Source organism: Podarcis filfolensis (genome assembly GCF_964270895.1).
Source record: "Podarcis filfolensis genome assembly, chromosome: 10".
Classification (NCBI taxonomy): Eukaryota; Metazoa; Chordata; class Lepidosauria; order Squamata; family Lacertidae; genus Podarcis; species Podarcis filfolensis.
Window position 1 is genome coordinate 68,615,609 of NC_139612.1, and position 23,740 is coordinate 68,639,348.

A 23,740-nucleotide genomic window follows, 5' to 3' on the forward strand; every position below is an offset into this window, starting at 1 on the left:
ATTCCAAGCAGCTGATCAGCAAGCTAACATGGCCAAGAGCTGTGGGAAAGGCTGAGCTCAATGATTTGTGTGTTTGATTCCATTTATGAATCGCTTCCCATGAAATGTCTCCAAGCGATTTGGCAATAAAAGCACCAGCGGTGAAGACAATTAAAAACAAGTCCAGACAATTCCTATGTAAAAAAACAATTTCAGATTAAGCACAGACTCAGACTGGGATACAGATCTCCACTTAAGATACTTTTTGGAAAAGGAAGGTTGCCCCCTTTCAAGGCTGTGGTGGCCACCTGTTGCTGCTCTGTTCTGCCTACCCTCTTGCCTCCAGTGCCGGCCCTCATCCTGCCAGCTTGCACACGATCGAGCAGAATATCATGCTCGACAGGTTCCATTTCAGCTGGGGTTTTTTTTTTCCAGCTTGGCAATACAGAGCTCAGTCTTGGCTGTTCAGGTTACATTATTTGTGTGTTTCACAAGGTGTTCGGGTGACATTGCTCTTGTCAGCCGGTGGCCTAGCAACTTGCTCCCTTTGCAATTATAATTTCCCATAGCAGAAGCAGAAATAATGTGACAGGAGTGAAATGCGGGCCAAGGCTGATTATTGCTCCTCTGAATAGAAAGAGGATGTGTGGGGTTGGGCGAGGGGCGGGAGAGAAAGGAATTGCTTTGCATGCGGCGAGCACCCGGCTATCTCTGCTTCGCTCATTTGTATTGTCTCCGGCAATGTGGCCAAATCAGCCATGATGTCCGCGGAGCAAAAGGAAGATTGCGACATACTGAGCTAAGAAAAGATTCTGTGCACCCCACATAAGAAAGCTTCACTTGGGCGATGGGACCATGATGGAGAGAGTGGGGCACAGAGATTGGAAAGAGCTTCAGTTGTGCAGGTTGGATATTAAAATGAGAGCCAACACTGGCCATGATGCTGTCCGGACACCAGGAAAGGTGTTGCTCTTTCCCTTCATCTCTCTTGTAAAAGCCCTTGTTCAGCTTGCATTGAAAACAGAACCAACCCTCTGTTCGGTTTTAACTGAAGCCATAAGAAGCTGCCTATCCTAAGTCAGACTTCTGGTCCATCTAGGTCAGTGCTGCTCACACAGACAGGCAGCAGCTCTCCAGAATTTCAGGTGGGGTTCTCTCCCAACCCTTCCTAGAGATAGCAGGAGCTGAATCTTGAGACCTTCTGCGCTCCAAGCGGGTGCTCCACCACTGAGTTACGGTTGCTCTGTTTGTTAGGATCAAAGCGTGTGCTTTGTCTCTGAGCTCTGGGTCCTCCCACCTAGAGAAAAAGAAAACTGGGAAGTTAGCAGGAGTAGAACCTGCGCCTCCCAGACCAGGTAGCAGCAGTCGAACCATGGATCCACAGGAATAGAGAAACTCTCTGATTCTTGTCCCGTAGCCTGGATGTTTCCCAAAGACAGCACTGAGCGTTTTTGTGTTCAGGGTGGCTTTGAACGAAAAAGCCAGAGAAGAAACGGATGATGTGCACTGCCATTATATTGCCCAAACCTAGGGCTGTTGCACAGCTCCCTTTCATTTCACTGTGGTGGATTCTTCAAGAGGAATTCCTCACCGGACTCCGGACTGCTAACCACTTTGCAGTGCAATCTTGTTCCTTAAGTCTTGATGCTGATGCACAGATAACGAAATTGAGGAGATCCAGGGCCTTGAGAATTGCCAGTGCCTGACCTACCTGAGCCTGGCAGACAACAAGATCACAGCCATCAATGGCCTGAAAAACCTGCCCATCAAAACACTCTGTCTGGTGAGTCGCAGAATTTTGGGGTTGTGAGGTGATGCTGGACTGTGATGCTCATGGGACGCGGGTGGCGCTGTGGGTTAAACCACAGAGCCTAGGACTTGCCGATCAGAAGGTCGGCGGTTTGAATCCCCATGACAGGGTGAGCTCCCGTTGCTCAGTCCCTGCTCCTGCCAACCTAGCAGTTTGAAAGCACGTCAGAGTGCAAGTAGATAAATAGGTACCGCTCCGGCGGGAAGGTAAACAGCGTTTCCGTGCGCTGCTCTAGTTCCCAGAAGCGGCTTAGTCATGCTGACCACATGACCCAGAAGCTGTATGCCGGCTCCCTCGGCCAATAAAGCGAGATGAGCACCGCAACCCCAGAGTCGGTCACGACTGGACCTAATGGTCAGGGGTACCTTTACCTTTAAGGTGATGCTGGACATGTTGCATGCAGTGACTGGGACATTGTGAAATCCTTGAGCAGGGGTGGGGGACCTTTTTCAGCCTGAGAGATGCATTCTTTCATGCAGGTGCCAGATGAGCCTCTCCAGGCATTCCACAGCCAGGGAGCCACCACTGAAAAGACCCTCTCTTTTGCTGCTGCCTTTTGTACTTCTAGAAGGGCTTTACTCCCCCTCCCAGCCCTTTGATCCTGTGTACCTTTCCTAGTCTGTAGTTCCCACTCTCGTGTTTCCCATGTTTCCCCCTTCCCAAAGTGCTCTGCACCGTCAGGGTTAGAACTATTGATAAAATATTAGATGCAGATATCTGCTGAAAGCTTCTATTCCACCATGCCTACGCAGGCAATTAGGAACATATCTTTCAGCAAAGGTTAATTGACATCTTTTTTTAAAAAAATTAACAAATACCATTTTACTGTATGGTTTTATTTTTTGTTTTGTTGCAAATGGCTGTGATATATTTTCACGATACGGTGGTATATAAATATTGTTTCTAGGTTAACAAGCAAACAAACCCTCATATTATACCAGAAACTCTAGTTTTAAGTAGGACTAGTAACTGAAGGTAGAAAATCGAGAGGGAACTGAGGTGTAAAAGAACAAAAGTAAAATGTAATCAGATCTTAAATTAAAATTGAATTAAATGACAGTACAGGAAAAATGATTTCAAAATGATGGGTCTGGCTGGGTACAAGGGAGGGAGCTGCTGACGCCCCAGCATTTTCTACCTGAGGCTGCAACCTGGCTCACTCCTCCTTATGCAGAAGCTCCTGCTGGCCCTGGAGTGTCTGAACCAGGTCCAGGTGTAGAGAAATTAAGTGATCCCCCCAAAGCACATGGGAAGGAGATTGCAGAGTGAGTCAGTCAGCCTTAGAGAGACAGCAGTTTGCCCAAGGGACAGCCGTGTGTTCATCATTCCTTTTCTCGAGGGCTCCCTAAGCTTCCGATTACTTTTGCAGAAATCAAACCAGATAGCGAAGGCTGTTGGCTTGGAGGAACTGAAAGTTCTGCAGAAGTTGGACTTGTCTGACAATCAGATCAGCAGTTTGGAAGGTCTGGAGGAGCACAACCTGCTTGAGGAAATCAACCTAGAAGACAACCAGGTAAGATCTTGCACACTAAGTGATATTGTTTGGACAAAATAAAAAAATCCTTCCAGTAGCACCTTAGAGACCAACCAAGTTAGTTATTGGTATGAGCTTTCGTGTGCATGCACACTTCTTAAGATACTGTTTGGATAGTTTCAGTTTGCACTGAAGACTGGCCTCCTTTGCAAGTTTGTATGATATCTCATGACATGGCCACAGTGCAAGGGCAGTGAAAGGGGCCAGTTTGGGCATTCAGAAGAGCTTTTTCAGGGTTCCATTTGAGGCTGCCAGGGGAGGTTCTGTGCCATTTCTGCACATTCACAGAGCTCTGGTCATGGAATGGGTCCCTGGAGCTATTTCGCCTGGCCTTTAATTTAAATTCAGCCTGATCTTTTATTTCCCTTCTCTTCCCTCCCCCTCCCCTTTTATGAAGATCACCCGCTCTGAGACCCTACAGCTAATTCTCCCCTGGCCTCCTTGCTGGCCCAAGTAGGACCAATTCAGCCAGCTAGCCGTGGTGACTATCGAATGCTTATTAGATGGATTTCCCCCAAATTGATTTCTGAACTTTGAATTTTATTGTTATACATGTGTTTATATTGTATTTCATGCTGCTTCTACAATTAAGTGTTTTAAATTTGTTGTTAGCCACTCTGAGCCCAGTTTTCTGAACCAGGAAGGGCGGGGTATAAATAAAAAAATATTTATTATTTATTATTGGAGTAAATGCTTTATTTTCCTGCATCCTATCTAGGTGGCTGAGCTGGGTGAACTGGAATATTTTGAATCCCTGCCTCTCCTCAGAGTGCTTAATTTGATAAACAACCCTGTGCAGGTACGTCTCAGTCAACGTAAAGGAGGCAAACAAATCCCATCATCCTTGTCCACTGGTCCTGCTAGCTAGGGATGATGGGAGTTGTAGTCCAACAACAGCTGGACACCAAAGTTTGGGAAACCTTGGTCTATATTCTTTTGCCAAGATGCTGCAGGGTCAACCTTCGGTTTGCTGGCAGATTTATTGCATTTTATATCTTTACAAGTACACCAGCAAATACCCCATATCAGAACCCCAGAAAGGAGACCTTGGGCCCCAAAGGGATTTCTGAATGAACATTAGGAAGAACTTTCGGATGGTACGAGATGTTCTTCAGTGGAACAGATTCCCACGAAAGGTGGTGGACTCTCCTTCCTTGGAGGTTTTTAAGCAGAGGTTGGATGACCGCCTGTCATGGATGATCTGGTTGAGAATCCTGCATTGCAGGGGGTTGGACTAGATGGTCCTCAGTGTCCCTTCTTATTCTATGATTCTGTGATTCTTTGCTCACCTCAGGAAGTTCTCAGCTGGGCCCTGGAATGCCCAGGTGCTTGGGTACCAATGCACACTGGGGGGAAAAATCCTCTAAAGATGCAAAGGGGAAAGGGTTGCTTTTGAGCGCCTGCTTTCCTTTGGAATCTGGATGCAATTTCCGTGAGGTGGACTCACTTCTCATTCAAAGGGTTTGACAGTCTCTCGTGATTAACGAGCTGCGGCATCCCATTTGTCAATGACAGCAACGTTTAGAGCAGAGTCAAACCTTGTGCATCAGCCTGATACAGCACATGTTGATAACTTGTCCTGAGCAGTGTAGAAGATTAACAGCACCAGCATCTCAATTTTGATGGGTTTGAGATACCCTTTGAAATGATTTCCGGAGATCTGGGCAAGAAATATTACACATATCTCAGCACCGTCTTCCCCTGTTGATGTCAGTGGTACAGTCCACCGGGGATTGCTCTTTAATTTTGATGGAACCTGCATGGGGTGGGAAAAAATCATTCCATCTCTGTAAACCTCTGAACCTTTGCCAAAAGAAGACTAGATATACATTGGCAGGCTCAGGGCCATTGGCCCGCATGGCATCTTCATAAAAGCAGATCCACACAACAACAACAACAACAACAACAACAACAACAACAACAACAACAACAACAACAACAACAACAACAATTTATTTATACCCCACCCATCTGCCTGGGCTTCCCCAGCCACTCTGGGCGGCTTCCAAAAAAATATTAAAATACTGTAATACATCAAACATTAAAAGCTCCCCTAAACAGGGCTGCCTTCAGATGTCTTCTAAAAGTCTGGTAGTTGTTGTTCTCTTTGACATCTGGTGGGAGGGCGTTCCACAGGGCGGGTGCCACCACCGAGAAGGCCCTCTGCCTGGTTCCCTGTAACTTGGCTTCTTGCAGTGAGGGAACCACCAGAAGGCCCTCAGAGCTGGACCTCAGTGTCCGGGTAGAACGATGGGGGTGGAGACGTTCCTTCAGATATACTGGGAAACACCAGAGTTTCCCAACCTTTTTGTGTGCTGGGCAGACATTTGGGGAGCTGAGAAACTGTTGTGGGCCCTGTGAAATACCCATTCCATGGAAGAAAAACTGATGGTGCTTGGAACCCTGCCCCTGAAATAGGCAAAACAAGTACACACAGACCCAAACAAACAAACAAAACACAGACAAAAAGTAGGCCTTACTCCAAAACTGGACTCTTCCCCCCCCCCAACAACCCCTCCCACAAAGCCAAAAATAGAAGGCTGATGTGCCCACAGCAGCTCTGCTTTGGAGCTTAGACCCATGTTGTTCCTGTTTAGAGACCCTGCCCCAGGGAGTAAAAGGTAAAGGGGCCCCTGACCGTTAGGTCAAGTCGTGAACGACTCTGGGGTTGCAGCACTCATCTCGCTTTATTGGCCAAGGGAGCCGGCGTACAGCTTCCGGGTCATGTGTCCAGCATGACTAAGCCGCTTCTGGCGAACCAGAGCAGCGCACGGAAATGCCGTTTACCTTCCCGCCAGAGTGGTACCTATTTATCTACTTGCACTTTGATGTGCTTTCGAACAGCTAGGTTGGCAGGAGCAGGGACTGAGCAATGGGAGCTCACCCCGTCGTGGGGATTCGAACCGCCGACCTTCTGATTGGCAAGTCCTAGGCTCCCTGGTTTAGACCACAGCGCCACCCTTGTCCCCAGGGAGTACTCAGTCTAAAAGTTGGCAGTGGGGAGAGACAACAAGGCAAGATGGTGAAGGGGCAAGGTTAAACGAGAGGTGGGGAAGGCAAGTACAGCTCAGGACCTAATGTGAGGAAATGCTCACACCAGTATGGGTATTTGTATTTTAATATGAATTAAACCTATTGGGCGGGATTCACCTAACCTGCCCCATCAGTGAGGGTCCTGGGGGGAGGCTGGGCAAGGTCTGAGTGGAGGGAGAGGGGTGTGGGTGGAGGTGTTAAGGAAGGGGTGTTGGCACAGGACTGGTGAGCAAGGCAAGCAAAGTGCAACCCTAGCTAATTAGATTCCTTATTGGTAATAAAATCAGTACAGCGGTACCTCGGTTTTCGAACATCTCCATTGACGAACATTTCAGTTTTCGAACGCAGTAAACCCAAAAGTAAATGCTTCGGTTTTCAAACATGCATCGGAAGTCGAACATGCCACGCGGCTTCCACTGAGTGCAAGATCCTGAGGCCTAGCTGCTGGCTATTGAGTTTTCGGTTTTCGAACGTTTCGAATGGTCTTCCAGAACGGATTACATTCGAAAACCAAGGTACCACTGTATTTACAATTAATACAGTGTTTTAAGGGAGAAATTACAGGGCAAAAAACCCCGACTCCTCAGCTACAATGTTGTTTTTATTTCATTAATTTATTTAAAAGCATTTATAAACCACTTAGAAATCTCTGAGCTGTGCACAATATGAAAAGCAAAGTATATTTTTAAAACAGTAATGCAACCTGAAACCAATGAAACAGTGGGATAAAAGCCTCTAAAAGCATCTAATGATGAACAGAACAAGGATTCAGGGAATTCAAACATAAAACAGGGTCAGGGAGGAAGCCTGGGCAAAAGAAATATTTACAAGGTGTCTGAAGTAACTGATGGTTACTTCTTTGCATGTGGCAGAAGGAAGGGCATTCCCCAGTACAGCGGCAGAAGCATAAAATGTCCATTTCCAGGTCATTACCCTATGAGAGTCTATAGTTGAATTTCTTTAGTTGATCTAAGGGATCTTAGGCAGTCTTTCAGGTACTCTTGTCCCTAGTTGTTCAGGGCTGTAAATGCTAACATCGAGACTTTGTATGTAGCCCCATAGTTGCTCAGCAGCCACTGTGGTTCACTCAGCGCAAGTGCAAAATATGGACATCCAGGTGCTCTACTCAGTGATCTAGTCACAACATTCAGCCCCATATGGGGAGAGCATCTCTAACTAAAAATCAGGCTGTTTTCCTCTTAAGCTCTCTTAAACCTTGCTAAGCAGTGCTCCTTAGATCAGAATTTGGTCGTTTTTTAAAAACGTCTCTCCAATTAATCTGCATGGCTTTTTAGTGATTTTATGAACGGAAGTGGCAATTATGTTAAGACAGCATTGAATTGGTTTGAATGTCAGTGATTTGGCGTGACTTGGCTTTCCTAAGACAATGCCTCTAATCAAGCTGCCAAGACGTTAGTTTTCTCATTGACAGTTAATTATTGTACCTCTTAAAGTTATACTTCAGACAACTAAACTTTATTTTTTTATATCAATTTACAGTTCCGTTTAGCATCTCTCCCCTTATTCTTTATGCCCTTTAAGTTCCTGTGACACTTGACTTGCAATTAGGGGGATCATTACTCTGACCAAATTTGAGTTTGGATAATTAAACCTCATCTACTGCATTCTCTTGAAAATATTCAGTCCCAGATGGTATTTTCAGGCCTTTATACACACTTAGTTGTCACAGGATAAAAAACAACAACAACCCATAAATTAATTTAACACATTCAGGGAATGAAAACCTCAGTAAGAGGGTGAATTTGAAAAAGAAGCAGCACATTTTTTTTCTTTTCATGTTCCACGAGATTAAAAACAAACTTCAGACAGAAGTGTAGTTAATCGGGGGTAAACATTACAGTCCAGGCTTTGCCAGCAATGCGGGTTTTCTATCTGCATTGAGCTGTTTTAGAAAAGTAAAGAAAAGGAAAAAAAAGGATTCAAAACTGTCACACACACACACCAGTATGAAGAGATACATCCCATTCCAGCATTTCCCAAACTTGGGTCTCCATCCATTTTTTTGGACTATAACTCCCATCATCTCTAGCTAGCAGAACCAGTGGTCAGGAATGATGGGAACTGTAGTCCAAAAACAGTTCGACACCAACATTTGGCAAACCCAGCCTCATTCTACCACTTCAAACTGTTAACTCCTTGATTTACTGCCTATGTAGAATAGGTCTATGATCCTGAACTCCCCAGGAGCAGGATTTGTGTGCATCCTTGGGGTTTCACTGTTATGTTGAAGCTTAGCATATGTATACCTGAAGAAGTGTCTCCACCCACAGCATTCAGCCCAGACACTGAGGACAAAGTTCCGAGGGCCTTCTGGTGGTTCCTTCTCTGCAAGAAGTGAAACTACAGGGAACTAGGCAGAGGGCCTTCTCGGTAGTGGCACCACCCTGTGGAACGCCCGCCCATCAGAAGGCAGTTTAAGGCGAGAGGGACCAATGTTCTCCCTTCCTATGTTCCTAAGTCCATGGAGAACTTTAAAGACAGGGCTGAGAAACCTTTGGCCCTCCAGCTGTTGCAGAACTGCAATATCCACCAGCCTCAACAAGCGTTGCCAGTGGCTAGGGATGTTCAACAAAATCAGAAGGCCCTTAGAAGGTAAGGACAAGAAAGGAGACAGGAAACCAGGTACGGGAAGAGGAGACACCTCACATGGTTTGAATGTTTAATTTCCCAAGCATTTTAACTGCCAACCTTGCCCATCTTTCTCTCTGCCTGCCGTGTGGCTCAGTTTCCTTCTCCGCTTTGGAAGAAGCCATGATAAAGAGGGTTGTCAGCCTGTTCCTTTGGTTGGCTTGCTCTCTCATTTTCTGTGGATGTCTTCTGCTTTCCTAATATCCTGTGTCAAAAGTATGATAAAACGGCTTCTCGTGTATTAGTTTGAAGAGCTGAATTTAAATTATCGTCCATTCAAATGAATCTTCAACCTCTTTGTTATATCGATATCAGCAACACAAGGATTATTGGCTCCTGGTCATTTTCATGCTGCTTCGACTCACAGAGCTGGATCATAAGAAAATCACCGTGCAAGAAAAGGTAAGCGTGCTCTTTCAGTTGATTCATCCGTATTGAGATATAAGTAGGGGCCCTGCAACAACCTGTTGCATTGCGGAGTTCCAGAAGGAACATATTGATTAATCAGGAGGGAATTCTAACCACAGACTCATTTGGCCACTCTTGTTCAAGCTGAAGGAATTCATGTAATTAATGAATTGATCCCTCTCCTCTTAATCCTTGGGAGCAGGTTGCTGCTGTCAACAAGTACGACCCTCCTCCCGAAGTGGTGGCTGCCCAGGATCACATGACCCAGATCATGTATAGCATGATCCAGCCGCAGCGGATTTTTGACAGGTAAGCTGGGCATCAGTTCCCCTTCCACCCTGTAGGTGGCGCTCAGGTAAAGCTGTCACAGGGATGGGACATTTTCCATTGGGGGGAGAGAAGACTCTGTTGTTGCTGCCGGGACAGAAATCAGGCAGAACTTGCTTGGCTGAGCAGATTACGAAATGAAGTTAGTTGCTCACCTCGGAGCTCCAAGACAGACTGCACACCGCCCCGTCCCTTTTAAACAATCTGTCGGAACAGATGGCCACTCACATCACAAACGGAGAGATGCGAAGAGGCAACAGTCCTCTTATCGATACCCAGCGACGATTACCAGCGACGAGTGCTTGCAACTGTAATTTCTCCAGGCTGTCTCTAACTCTCTCCCGTCAATAGTGTTGGCATCTCGTGGCGGGCAAAATGGCCATGGCTCCCGTTGTGGATCACAGAGGCTACAAGAGGAGCACTCACAAGGCCTCCTCATTCTCACCCTCTTCCAGCATCCATCTGTACCCATCAGTCTCCTTTTCACCAGCCCTTCTCTCATTCCTCAGGAGGCGTTTCCATTGGGGGGCATCCATTGTGACTGTGTTGGCATTTTCTAGGCAGTTTCCCCCTTGCACGTACTTGGAACCCTATGGCTCTGGAGGCTCTGTTCCCAAGCAGCTCAGCCCTGCTCGTCTGGTGCGTTGCATCCAAGGCATCACATAGGATTAAATTAACAGCTGCCAGCCCACGCCTTCTGTTGAGTCTATAAATAATGCTCCAAAGTCATAGGAAATATTTAATTTGGGTGATTGGGTGAATCCATCACCTCCATCTAGTGCAGAGCTTTCCAAACTTTTCATGCTGGTGACACACTTTTGAGACATGCATCGTTTCGTCACACAGTAATTCAGTTTTACTAGCAAACCGGAGGTTAAGGTAACCCCTTAAAGCAGGCATAGGCAAACTCCGGCCCTCCAGATGTTTGGGACTACAATTCCCATCATCCCTAGCTAACAGGACCAGTGGTCAGGAATGATGGGTGTTGTAGTCCCAAAAACATCTGGAGGGCTGGAGTTTGCCTATGCCTGCCTTAAAGAGTGCAGGGGGCGTTTGCATGACACACCTGCACACCGCAGCCAACACACTAATGTGTCAAGATGCACAGTTTGGAAAGCTCTGGTGAATAGAATCATGGCCTTAAAGTATCCAAATCATTTTATTTATTTATCTGTCTATCTAAAAGCAGTCTGTCCCACCGTTTCCCCCCCCCCCCAAATATGCATTTTTTAATTTTTATTAGACATACGCCATCCTTCATCATAAGATCTCAGGGCGGTTCCCAAGATAAAAATCCAAAGTAAAAGCACAAATAAATAGATAAAACCAAAACAACAAAACAATACCCCCCCTTCCCACAAACACATTTAAAAGGCTTTAGAATATTAATCAGTCCAAGGCCTGGTTGAAGAGGAGCGTTTTTGTGTGGCGCTTAAAGATAGATAATTCAGGCGCCTTACAAGTCCCAAACATAACAAGATCTTGGGACAGGCACCCCCAAACTCGGCCCTCCAGATGTTTTGGAACTACAGTTCCCATCATCCCTGACCACTGGTCCTGCTAGCTAGGGATGATGGGAGTTGTAGTCCCAAGACATCTGGAGGGCCAAGTCTGGGGATGCCTGGGTTAGGAGATACCTAGAGGGGAGCTGTGTATATTGTGTATCGCATCCGAATTCCTGTGAGGAGGTTAATGGCGGCATCTTTTTCCTTCTCTCTGTGCAGCACCTTACCCAGCCTCGATGCTCCCTATCCCATGCTGGTGTTGACCGGACCCCTGGCCTGCTGGAAGCGAGAACTTTGCCACAGGCTCTGCAGAAAATTCAACAACTATTTCAGATACAGGTACCTCTGGTCCATAAACGTTCACAATGTCCTTGGAGACTTGCTGGAAATAAAACAAGGCAGGTTTTCTCAGAAAGAGAAAAAAAGCTTTATGGAAGGCAATTATGCCCTTCTCTGTTCTACCAATTTTAGTTTCCCCCTTTTATTTTCTTCTTATCATCTTATATTGCCCCCCCCCATCAAATTCAGGGGAGAAATCATCTGGTTTGTAGGGTTCTTTTCCTGCAACGTATCCAAATCAGATACTTTCCATCTCGCTGTGGACCAAACGCAGATTGATGTTAATTGTAGGAATGCAAGCTTTAATCAGTACATTGTGGCTGCTTTCGTACCACTGTTTAATTGGATGGGACTGACTTCTAAGTATTTAGAAGTTTGATTGTCAGAGGCCAGTTTTAATTTCTGAGTGCAAATTTTAATGGAGTTAAATGCTCTCTCTTTTTTGAAGCTATTTTAGTTCTGCTGTGTTGCTCTAAAAGGACGGGGTGGCTGGGTCTAAAATGACCTTTCTTCTTAACAATGAACAGTAACTACATACTTATAAAATTGTGAGTTATCTTGCTTTTTGTTCAAAATAGCCAAAAGGCAGCTATATTGAGCGTTTGGTAAAATAACCACATAGATTAAGTTAATCAGGGGGGAAAGGTTTAATTGAGCAGTGTGAAACCATTCCCAGCTGGTTCCTCCAGCCCCCGTGGGTCATTTTGACAGGTGGGCAGGGACCACCCATCAGTCAATCATTTGATGTCACAATGACACCAGATGACATGCTTTACTTTACCTGCCCAGTTTGAAATCAAAGGGCTTTGAAGGCACCGCTGATTAAGTAAATGATTGACAGTGTCTGAAAACCCCACTTTCAGTAGGGAGCAACTTCTTCTATTGCCTCTGACCTGACATAATATATGATGCCCAGTGTAGGACTGGTTCCTGTGGGTTGACCTCATAGACCAAATGCTAAGGGCTGCTGCCCTGATTCATTAGGTTGGTGGGCCAGAGGTTCCTTGCCACTGGTTTAATTGGTTGTGATGGACTTAAGTAAAGGTAAAGGGACCCCTGACCATTCGGTCCAGTCGTGACCGACTCTGGGGTTGCGGCGCACATCTCGCTTTATTGGCCGAGGGAGCCGGCGTACAGCTTCCGGGTCATGTGGCCAGCATGAGCCGCTTCTGGCGAACCAGAGCAGCACACAGAAACGCCGTTTACCTTCCTGCCGGAGCGGTACCTATTTGTCTGCTTGCACTTTGATGTGCTTTCGAACTGCTAGGTTGGCAGGAGCAGGGACAGAGCAACGGGAGCTCACCCCGTCGTGGGGATATGAACCGCCAACCTTCTGATCAGCAAGTCCTAGGCTCTGTGGTTTAACCCACAGCACCACCCCCGTGTGATGGACTTAGCCACTCGCAAACTGCATTGAGCTGTCCAGTCACCGCTGCAAATATATGTACACCTAGACATTCATTTCATGGTTTAGCTACAGAACCTGACCCCATTCATGTTCAGCGCATTTTACCTTGTATTTGTATAATGCCAGCTCTAATCCCAGGGTAGGGTTTCATGGCAGTCCAGAGAGTCTGTCCAGGATTTGTGTTGGCTTTCCAAATACAGTGGTACCTCGGGTTAAGTACTTAATTCGTTCCGGAGGCCCGTTCTTAACCTGAAACTGTTCTTAACCTGAAGCACCACTTTAGCTAATGGGGCTTCCCGCTGCCACCGCGCCGCCGGAGCCCGATTTCTGTTCTCATCCTGAAGCAAAGTTCTTAACCCGAGGTACTATTTCCGGGTTAGCGGAGTCTGTAACCTGAAGCATCTGTAACCTGAAGCGTATGTAACCCGAGGTACCACTGTATCGCAGTATTGGACTGATGGCCTGAACAGAAGGGAAAGCCAAAGATGTAGTTGAATACAATATTATTTACCGTTTCCATTGTAAGGAAAAGATACAGTGGATTTCGGTGTAAATTTCACTGCTCTCTCACGCACATCTTGGAATCCCTGCCACTCGGGCTCTTTATGGGACCCTTCAGAAAGCAAGCCTGTTCCTTGCACTCCCCCTGCCTCTTATGGGTGGGCGATGGCAGAATCTGAATGTACACAAGGATAGCTCCAGTTCCTGGGTGACCCATTTGGGCGTCTGACCGGCTCTCCCTGAGCTGTCCAAAGGTTAGCAGTTCCTGATCTACAGTGATCTACAGGTATCTGAAGAAGTGTGCATGCACACGAAAGCTTGTACCAAGAAAAAACTTAGTTGGTCTCTAAGGTGGTCAGGGCAGCTAACAACAAATTTAAAACACTTAATTGATGCAACAAAAAACAGCATAAAATACAGGAAAATACATGAATAACAATAAATTCAGAATTCAAAAATCAATTTAGGGGGGAAATCCATCCAATAAACATTAGATAATCACCAGGGCTAGCTGGCTAAATTAGTCCTATTTGGGCCAGCGAGGAGACCAGGGGAGAATTAGCTGTGGGATCCCAGAGCGGGTAATCTTCATAAAAAGGGGAGAGGGAGGGAAGGAAGGGGAATAAAAGATCAGGCTAAGTTCAAACTGAAAGCCAAGCGGAATAGCTCTTTCTTTCAGGCCCTGCGGAAGGAAGTTCAGTCCTGCAGGGCCCTGGTCTCATGGGACAGAGCATTCCACCAGGTCGGAGCCATCACTGAGAAGGCCCTGGTGGAGGATAATCTGACTTCCTTAGGGCCTGGGACCTCTAAACTATGGTTATTCATGGACCTTAAGGTCCTCTGTGGGGCATACCAGGAGAGGCGGTCCCGTAAATAGACCTTAGACCTTCTTAGACCTTAAAGCACATACCTTCCTACCGGTATGGCATAGAATTGTAGTGTTGGAAGGGCCCCCGAGAGTCATCTTATGTCAAGTTTAGCAAGCCTGGCAACTCCCAGATGCTCTTGAACTGCAGCTTCTATCATCCCAAGAACATAAGAAGAGTTCTGCTGGATCAGGCCAGGGGCCTCTCTAGTCCAGCATCCCGTTCTCACAGTGCCCATGGGAACCCTGGAAGCAGGATGTGAGCACAATGGCACTCTTCCTTCCTGGAGGTTTCAGTGTATTGTAAACCAAAGACTTTGAAATAAATCTCCTGGCTGAAAGGGAGTAGTGGGTGGGGAGAGACATCAAATACAATACATATTAAATAAATTACATAGTTTGAAAAGCCTGGCTGGAATTTCCCTTTAATTGAAAACTGCTGGGGATTTTCCAAACACCTTCAGTTTTGAAAGAGCCTTGTTGTGTTTTATTTTATATTTTATTCCCTCAATAAGCATCATGCATGTGAAGAACAGAGAGCAAAGCAGTCTTAGCAGAGCAGAAAATTGCTACCATAAAGCAAAGCTGCATTTTTATTATTCAGAGGAGGTTTCTGTAGCTTTCGTATGCTGCTTTTAGAATTTTCAACATGCCACTTGTTAAAACTGTATTTTATGGAAGATACTGGGCAACTTCAAATGTAAACATGACCTTGCTGTTAAAAGGAGCTTGTAACATAAGTTTTTTTTAAAAGGCCATTCAAAACATCTGGTCAGTGCCCAGAACTGACCTTTTAAGATGTGTATATTTATAAAAATTGCTGAGAAAATCAAGCCTTTGAAGTTTCAGCTTTATAGGGTCCACGTGCCTCATACGGTTCTCATTTGACACAGTTATTGAATAAGATGGTTCCTGAATCCCTTTCCCTGGAGTGTTGTGGCAGGAATGGCTGGGATTTTTAGGCCTCCTCCACAGGCACTATAACATCTGAAGGAGGTGGGAGAATCACACCCCACTCAACATTTCACAGATGAAAATAGGGAGGGACATGCTCTGTACTTGTAAAACAAAAACAATAAAACATGCACACACACCTGCCAAATTCTAACCCTAAGCATCACTCTCTGAGTTCCCTTCTCCCATAATTCACATGGATGATGCCTCTTCTCTGATTCCTTTTGTTCATTTACTCTGCAATGGCCTGTTGGCTGCGTCTAGCATCAGTGTGTGAAACAGTGAGTGCTGTGATGTCTTCAGTCCAAAATCTGTGTTCTTCCAGTTCATCAACACCAGTCTTTTGGCCACAGTTAGAACGTGTAGAATCCACTTTTGTTGCCCGGTTGTCAACTTCTGTTTATACCAACAGGTGTAAAATTCAAAAGAATATTTTCCTCTGAATTTTTAAAAGTTTTTCTGCATAGTCATATTTATGCAGCCAAACACATTCCCCCAAAACTTAGTGAGTTTGTAAGCAGTAAGTAAGTAAGAACATATGTTAGTAGTTAGTAACATATGTTAGAAGTTAGTAAGAACATACGTTTCAAGGAGCCATTATCCTTATTAAATCTCCAACAAAGAACTGCATTAGACCAGGCATAGGCAAAGACGGCCCTTCAGATGTTTTGGGACTACAACTCCCATCATCCCTGGCCACTGGTCCTGTTAGCTAGGGATGATGGGAGTTGTAGTCCCTAAACATCTGGAGGGCCGAGTATGCCTATGCCTGCATTAGACGGTCCTTTCCTATACAAATGTAATGGAGTCCAATAAATTCTAAATATTATTTTCTGTTGTATAAGATGCATTGTGTGGCTTTCTTTTCTCTGTCCTGGATTTACTGCCAATCATCTGAAGGGGGTAGATTTATTTCTTAAGGGCATTCATAATTTTATCAACCTTTGCTATGTTCATAAGTAAATATATATATATGCATACGCAAACACATCCTTTACAGCCTAACACTTTGCATGCTGAGATAAATGGGATTTACTCCTCTCCTGTGTAAATGTGCACTAGATTGCCCTCGAGCTCCTTAATGGTGCCTTCTCCCTTCACTTGCTTATTCTGTTTTCTGTTTGCCTTATCTTTCAGTCCCTGCCACACCACGAGGACTGCTTATTTTGGAGAAGAAAACAGATTAGATTACTATTTTGTTTCCCAGGAAGAGTTTGACAAAATGGTGACCATGGTAAGGCATGGGCTGATTTGCCCTCCTTTGGCCTGAGGGGAGGATGGCTGGCAGTTCATCACAGCTCACGCTAAAGGGTGAGGGTGCGGAAATCCATTGAGGCTTGAGCTATTGGAGAAGAAAACGACCTGTGGGACTGTTTGTTTAACTTGCCTGTCAAAAACATGTTGTTGTTGTTTAGTCGTTTAGTTGTGTCCGACTCTTCGTGACCCCCTGGACCAGAGCACACCAGGCACTCCTGTCTTCCACTGCCTCCTGCAGTTTGGTCACACTCATGCTGGTATCTTCAAGAACACTGTCCAACCATCTTGTCCTCTGTCGTCCCCTTCTCCTTGTTCCCTCCATCTTTCCCAACACCAGGGTCTTTTCCAGGGAGTCTTCTCTTCTCATGAGGTGGCCAAAGTATTGGAGCCTCAGCTTCACAATCTGTCCTTCCAGTGAGCACTCAGGGCTGATTTCCTTAAGAATGGATAGGTTTGATCTTCTTGCGGTCCATGGGACTCTCAAGAGTCTCCTCCAGCACCAGAATTCAAAAGCATCCATTCTTTGGCGATCAGCCTTCTTTATGGTCCAGCTCTCACTTCCATACATCACTACTGGGAAAACCATAGCTTGAACTATACAGACCTTTGTCGGCAAGGTGATGTCTCTGCTTTTTAAGATGCTGTCTAGGTTTGTCATTGCTTTTCTCCCAAGAAGCAGGTGTCTTTTAATTTCGTGACTGCAGTGATCATGGAACCCAAGAAAGTAAAATCTCTCACTGCCTTCATTTCTTTCCCTTCTATTTGCCAGGAGGTGATGGGACCAGTGGCTATGATCTTAGTTTTTTTGATGTTGAGCTTCAGACCATATTTTGCGCTCTCCTCTTTCACCCTCGTTAAAAGGTTCTTTAATTCCTCCTCACTTTCTGCCACCAAGGTTGTGTCATCAGCATATCTGAGGTTGTTGATATTTCTTCCGGCAATCTTAATTCCGGTTTGGGATTCATCCAGCTCAGCCTTTCGCATGATGAAGTCTGCATATATGTTAAATAAGCAGGGAGTCAATATGCAGCCTTGTCGTCCTCCTTTCCCAATTTTGAACCAATCAGTTATTCCATATCCAGTTCTAACTGTAGCTTCTTGTTCTACATAGAGATTTCTCAGGAGACAGATGAGGTGATCAGGCACTCCAATTTCTTTAAGAACTTGCCATAGTTTGCTGTGGTCAACATGTACTGAATAATCTCTCTAGCTGTTCCTTAATTGCTGAAGAGCCTCCAGCTCACTTTCAAAGGGTACCGTGCTCTTCATTCTGTGAGAGGGTTATGCACACGAGCAACAAATCTGAGCTTTTAATCTTTCTTTTTTAATGTGTTCCGTCATCCCATAACATGCTGGTTCACCTCATTGTTCAGCAGAGTAGCCTCTGGGCAAGGCGTATAAGTGCTTCTTGCACCCAAGCCACATGGGCTGCTGCTTGTGATCTTCATGCTCTGCTTTGTGAGGTTTCCAAAATCATGTGCCCGGCTGATGCTTAGAGCCAGTGGTGGTCAGACTGTCAGAGCCCAGAGTGTCAGACTGGGACCTGGGAGGTAAAGGTAAAGGGACCCCTGACCATTAGGTCCAGTCGTGGCTGACTCTGGGGTTTCGGCGCTCATCTCGCTTTACTGGCCGAAGGAGCCGGCATACAGCTTCCGGGTCATGTGGCTAGCATGACTAAGCCACTTCTGGCAAACCAGAGCAGCGCACGGAAACACCGTTTACCTTCCCGCCGGAGTGGTACCTATTTATCTACTTGCACTTTGATGTGCTTTCGAACTGCTAGGTTGGCAGGAGCAGGGACCGAGCAACGGGAGCTCACCCCGTCGCGGGGATTCGAACCGCCAACCTTCTGATCGGCAAGTCCTAGGCTCTGTGGTTTAATCCACAGTGCCACCCGCGTCCCGGGGCCTGGGAGACCAGAGTTCAAATCCCCACATAGCCATGGAGCTCACTGAGTAACCTTGGTTCAGTCACTCAGCCTCTTAGCCTAACCTACCTCACAGTAGGTTGTTGTAATAAAATGAGGAAGGGGGAGAGCCATTCTCTCTACCTTGAGCTGCTTGGAGGAAAAGGTGCCGTATGAATGCAATAACTAAATAAAATAAAACAAATAAACTGAATGCTGGACTTGAGAACCCGACCTGATGTGGCATTCTTTTTCTGTGATCCCGGCCGAAGGGAATTTTGTCTTTCCACTGTGCGGGTCTCAGATAGTGCGTCTTGAAAAAGTGCTGGAGGAAGGAGCACAAATGGGCCGTCTTTTATGGCACTCCCAGGGTAGCGTGCGAAGGGGAAATTCATGAGACTTCCCTGTGGAGAAATGCCCATAGGCTGAGCTCACACATCTCATCACCACAGGAGAGCTTCTCTTGCGTGGGGAGCACCCAGATGGGCTGTTTATTGAGCATGCCTGCCGATATGCTTGCACGAAACTTGAGACGAGGTTATACAACTTTGCCTCTTCCATGAGCATCCGTCCCCATCTGTTCGCACAGACTTTGCATGGCACTGCCAGCTAGCTGTTGTCACTCTGCACGTTTCCCAGAAGTGCAGTTTTCCATCACTTTTCTTGTCTGGCTTTTTGTGGTTAGAAGACTGGTGGGATAACTGGGGTAGAAGAGTCTTCATCAACCTGACACCCTCCGGGTATTTTTGGACTGCAACTCCCATCATCCCCACCTGGGCTGAATTAGAAAGCGCGACACAATTATCCTATTTTTTGTGTGCCAATCACCAGTGCTTCCTCCTAACATGCAAATCCAACCTTAGTCTCCCAGATGGGCTGGAACTTCTGTCAATGAAATTAACGACAACATCACTTTAGTATTTATCAAGTGCGTTACAATGTTCACAGCGTGACCGATACTTCCTTGCTGTTCTTAGAAGCAGGAGATAAATTCAGGGGTACGTCGGCATTGCTTCTCCCATATTTATTTCGGCCCTCCCATTGCTATAACCCATCCTGGGACCTGCTGGAGAAGAAGATAAATACTTTAATGGTGGGGTCTTCTGGTTCATAGTTCCATCTCTCACCCACTCTTTTACACAAGCTCCCAGTCAGCACATGCGTCAACCCTACATTTCCTGCTTAAAGCAGGAGAAATCAAGCTGCCATGTATCTGATGTGAGGAACGGCATGTCAGAGTATTAGATTCTGGGATCTAGATTGTGGTTTCTGGCGAGAGCTTTCCCCTTGGTCTTTCTTGCCTCCCAGGCTTCATTCTTTTCATTCCAGGGGAAATTCATTGCAACTTTTAAGTACAGCGGCTTCTACTACGGAATGGGTCGGGACACAATTGAGTCCATCGCTAGGGAGGGACTTGCAACCTGCATTCATATGGAAATAGAGGTAACGATGGGGATGGAAGCACCTTAAGCCATAGCAAAGTCCATGTAATTACCATATTTTTCCGTGCCCCCATGTATAAGACGACCCCTAATTTTTGGGACCACAACAGTCGTCTGCACGCTCGCCACCAAAAGCCCATCTGTGAACTTGATGAAACCACTTGTCAATACAGTATATCAACGTCCAGTTACCACAGCCACAGCCAATCGTCAGCAGGCCTTGCTGCAGCAACCAATCACACGCCCAATCGCCGCTGGCAATCTCCTGCTGACTGCTGACACCAATCGCCCGTTCCCCCCTCTGCTGTCCGTGTATAAGATGACCCACAATTTTTGCCTATTATTTTTAAGGAAAAACTGTTGTCTTATACATGGAAAAATACAGTATGTTTTTATCATAAACCAAGTGCTGGCCCTGTGTCAAGCCCTAGATCCAAAGCTGTGGTTCATTGAATCACAGAATGGTAGAGTTATATAATAAGTTAATTGTTAGTTATATAATCATTAACTAAGTTATATAATCAATAGCTAAGTTATTAATTAGATGCTTTTTTCCCAGAAACATGAACTCAAAGCAAGAACCTCATTTGAGCTGAAACAATTTGCCTACTCCTTGCTTCACTGCCCCACTAAAGAGGTTTAAGATCCACTTAACAAATGAATATTACTTATTTGTGCAGCCGAAAGCATTGGAAAAAAAAAAAGACAAGATACATAAATCAGAATAAAATACATTACACAGTTAAAATAACGATTAAAGCCAGGCATTCTGTAGGATAAGAGTGCTCCCCTGAACAATTTAACTTAGCATTCCACAATATTTTCGCCTTAAAATTGTTGCTCCAAAACAGGCCGTTTTTTCAGAGGTGTAAGGGGACCTGTCCTCTGATAAGAAGTTAATCAGATGCCCGATCAATCTCTCAACTGAGAGATGCCCACAATCCAGACTGCTGGCTCTGCACCTAAAATTAGGAGAATCCAGTCTTGACAGTAGAGTTGTACCTTGGTTCTCGAATGGAATCCATTCCGGAAGTCCGTTCGACTTCCGAAAATATTTGCAAACCGAGACGCAGCTTCTGATTGGCTGCAGGAGCTTGATGCATTCAATTGGAAGCAGCGTCGGAAGTTTGGCTTCCAAAAAACGTTTGCAAACCGGAACACTTACTTCCGGGGTTGCGGCATTCGGGAGCCAAAACGTTCAAGTCACAAGGTGTTCGAGAACCAAGGTACGACTCTACCTCTTAAACAGTCCTTACAGCCTTTGTGTCAATCTGGGGTACTGTGTGTGATTTAACAACTTCAGCCAAGGCCTGTGAAGCCTTGAAGTGAATGATAACCGAGTACCTCTGTTTTTTAAAGGGTGTTAGAAGCTTGAAGAATTCCTACTTCCAACCTCGGTACATCCTACTGATCCCAGTGAACAAAGAGAGATACGGGGGTCAGCTGCGACGGATGGGGCTGTTCAGTAGGGCAGAGATCGAAGAAGCAGTCCGCAGGGTGGGCATGTACATTCAGCTGAACCAGGACTTCCCAGGGTTCTTTGACGCGGTCATCAACGTCGGTGAGTCCATCCCTTTGGAACCCGAGCCTCCTCTACTGGCAAGGTAGCGCTGCAATCTTCCTGGGAAGGCAGTCAAATGGAAGAAGCAGAGTTTGCGCAGTCCATCCAAACTATCATAGCAAGCACTCCTAACTCGCCTAACTCCTAACTCTCTTGTCCTGCATGAGATGCTCATGGGGTTAAAGGAGATTGCCAGGACATGTGCCAACATCCATGTGATTGGGGGGGGGGGGGGACGACAAGATAAATTGCCTGAACATTTGTTCTCTGTATCTGGGGGTGGGGGAGAAGTTATCAGAGTAGCTGATGACCACAAGACTCAGTCAAAAATCTAGATGTGCCCACAAGCCTAAACAAATTGAGTGATCTCTGCCATAAGCGATACTTCTTCTCTCTCTCTCGTATTTAATATTGCACTGATTTTGCTAAAAAGTTCAACCTTTTCAACACAACGAATATCAGCATTTTTCATGGATCTTGATAGACAGACATGGTTTCAATTCTGTTAGTGTTTAATTACTTTTTAATGACTATCTTTTTTATGTTTTTTGTTTGTTTTTCTGTTGTATCTGCGTTTTGTATTTTTAATCTGTAATCTGCCTTGAGTCTCAATTTGGGGGAAAGGTGGGATATAAATAAATAAATGTAATAATAATAATAATAATAATAATAATAATAATAATAATGATAATGATAATGATGATGAAGAAGCGTCATAGCCCGGAAGGACAAAATTACAAAGTTACAGTGCAGCTCCAAAGGGATAAAGAATTGACTCATACATATAATTCCCTTTTCAAATAATATACGAAGAATAAAAGTATTGTCCATCTGTGAGTTCCATAATTACTGAGAATAAAGATTCTATAAAGTCTTAGATGAGCCAGACGTTTGCATATAATGGTGGTGCCAAGTGACTTGGGCACCTTAATATAAGAAATAATATATAAGAAATAAAACCATGCCATTTAGCAAATAAATGTGGTCATGCAAATTCTGCCCTTTAGCTACTTTTAGTTTATGATACCTTTTCAAGGAGGGCAATTTGCCACATTCTAGAATGCCAGCAATCCAAATTGTCACGACTGAAGGTCTTCCAGGATTTGGCCGTGTTAATTCTTTTCTTTCTCTTCATATGTGCATCCCTTCACGTTCAGACGATTTTGACGAAGCATTCACCAGTCTGAGCAAACTCATTGAGGAGTTCCTGGGGATAAAGCAGCCGTCGGAAACCGAGGTCAGAGTTTCTGCATCGGACACCAATCTCCTTTCAGGTATGGCATTGCAGATCCCCCCAGGTGTAGCCTGACAGTTGTGTTGCTTCCGGGAAGCAGAATGGGAATTTGCCACAGATAGCTTGTTCCACCAGTTGTCTTTGTCCATGGAGTTTTCTTGGCAGGGATACTGGAGTGGCTTGTCGGTTCCTCCTCCAGGTGGATCACGTTTGGTCAAAACTCTCCACTAAGACCTGTTCATCTTGGGTGCCCTGCTCGGCATGGTTCATAGCTTCTCTGAGTTATGCAAGCCCCTTCGCCACGGCAAGGCAGTGATCCATGAAGGGGAAAGGAGTACGACAATGCTGTATATTGTTTGCCTGCTTATTTAACTTATATGCAGAATTCATCATGCAAAAGGCTGGGCTGGATGAATCCCTAGCCGGAATTAAGATTGCCGGAAGAAATATCAACTACCTCAGATATGCAGATGACACAACCTTGATGGCAGAAAGTGAGGAGGAATTAAAGAACCTTTTAATGAGGGTGAAAGAGGAGAACACAAAATATGGTCTGAAGTTCAACATCAAAAAAATGAAGATCATGGCCACTGGTCCCATCACCTCCTGGCAAATAGAAGGGGAAGAAATGGAGGCAGTGAGAGATTTTACTTTCTTGGGCTCCATGATCACTGCAGATGGTGACAGCAGCCACAAAATTAAAAGACGCCTGCTTCTTGGGAGAATAGCAGTGACAAACCTAGACAGCATCTTAAAAAGTAAAGACATCACCTTGCCAACAAAGGTCCGTATAGTAAAAGCTATGGTTTTCCCAGTAGTGATGTATGGAAGTGAGAGCTGGACCATAAAGAAAGCTGATTGCCGAAGAATGGATGCTTTTGAATTCTGGTGCTGGAGGACTCTTGAGAGTCCCATGGACTGCAAGAAGATCAAACCTATCCATTCTGAAGGAAATCAACCCTGAGTGCTCACTGGAAGGACAGATCGTGAAGCTGAGGCTCCAATACTTTGGCCACCTCATGAGAAGA

General features: G+C 45.4%; 1 protein-coding gene and 1 long non-coding RNA gene across 3 annotated transcripts in view; one reads left to right on the forward strand and one right to left on the reverse strand.

Annotated features, from left to right (window-relative positions):
• The window catches only part of LRGUK (leucine rich repeats and guanylate kinase domain containing), a 54,596-nt gene that overhangs the window by 11,929 nt on the left and 18,927 nt on the right, over positions 1-23,740 (forward strand). For both annotated transcript variants that reach the window (XM_083572629.1, XM_083572630.1), the window contains exons 6-15: positions 1,638-1,762; positions 3,159-3,302; positions 4,042-4,122; positions 9,321-9,407; positions 9,616-9,722; positions 11,465-11,584; positions 16,450-16,546; positions 19,805-19,918; positions 21,277-21,478; positions 22,636-22,752. In XM_083572629.1, coding sequence (XP_083428755.1) covers positions 1,638-1,762; positions 3,159-3,302; positions 4,042-4,122; positions 9,321-9,407; positions 9,616-9,722; positions 11,465-11,584; positions 16,450-16,546; positions 19,805-19,918; positions 21,277-21,478; positions 22,636-22,752 — 1,194 coding nt within the window. The remainder of the gene's footprint in view (positions 1-1,637; positions 1,763-3,158; positions 3,303-4,041; positions 4,123-9,320; positions 9,408-9,615; positions 9,723-11,464; positions 11,585-16,449; positions 16,547-19,804; positions 19,919-21,276; positions 21,479-22,635; positions 22,753-23,740) is intronic.
• On the reverse strand, positions 20,574-22,641 carry LOC310743187. Its single transcript, XR_014538866.1, has 2 exons — positions 22,506-22,641; positions 20,574-21,538 (listed from the first exon to the last, which is right to left on the reverse strand). It is a non-coding gene; the product is annotated as an uncharacterized lncRNA (long non-coding RNA).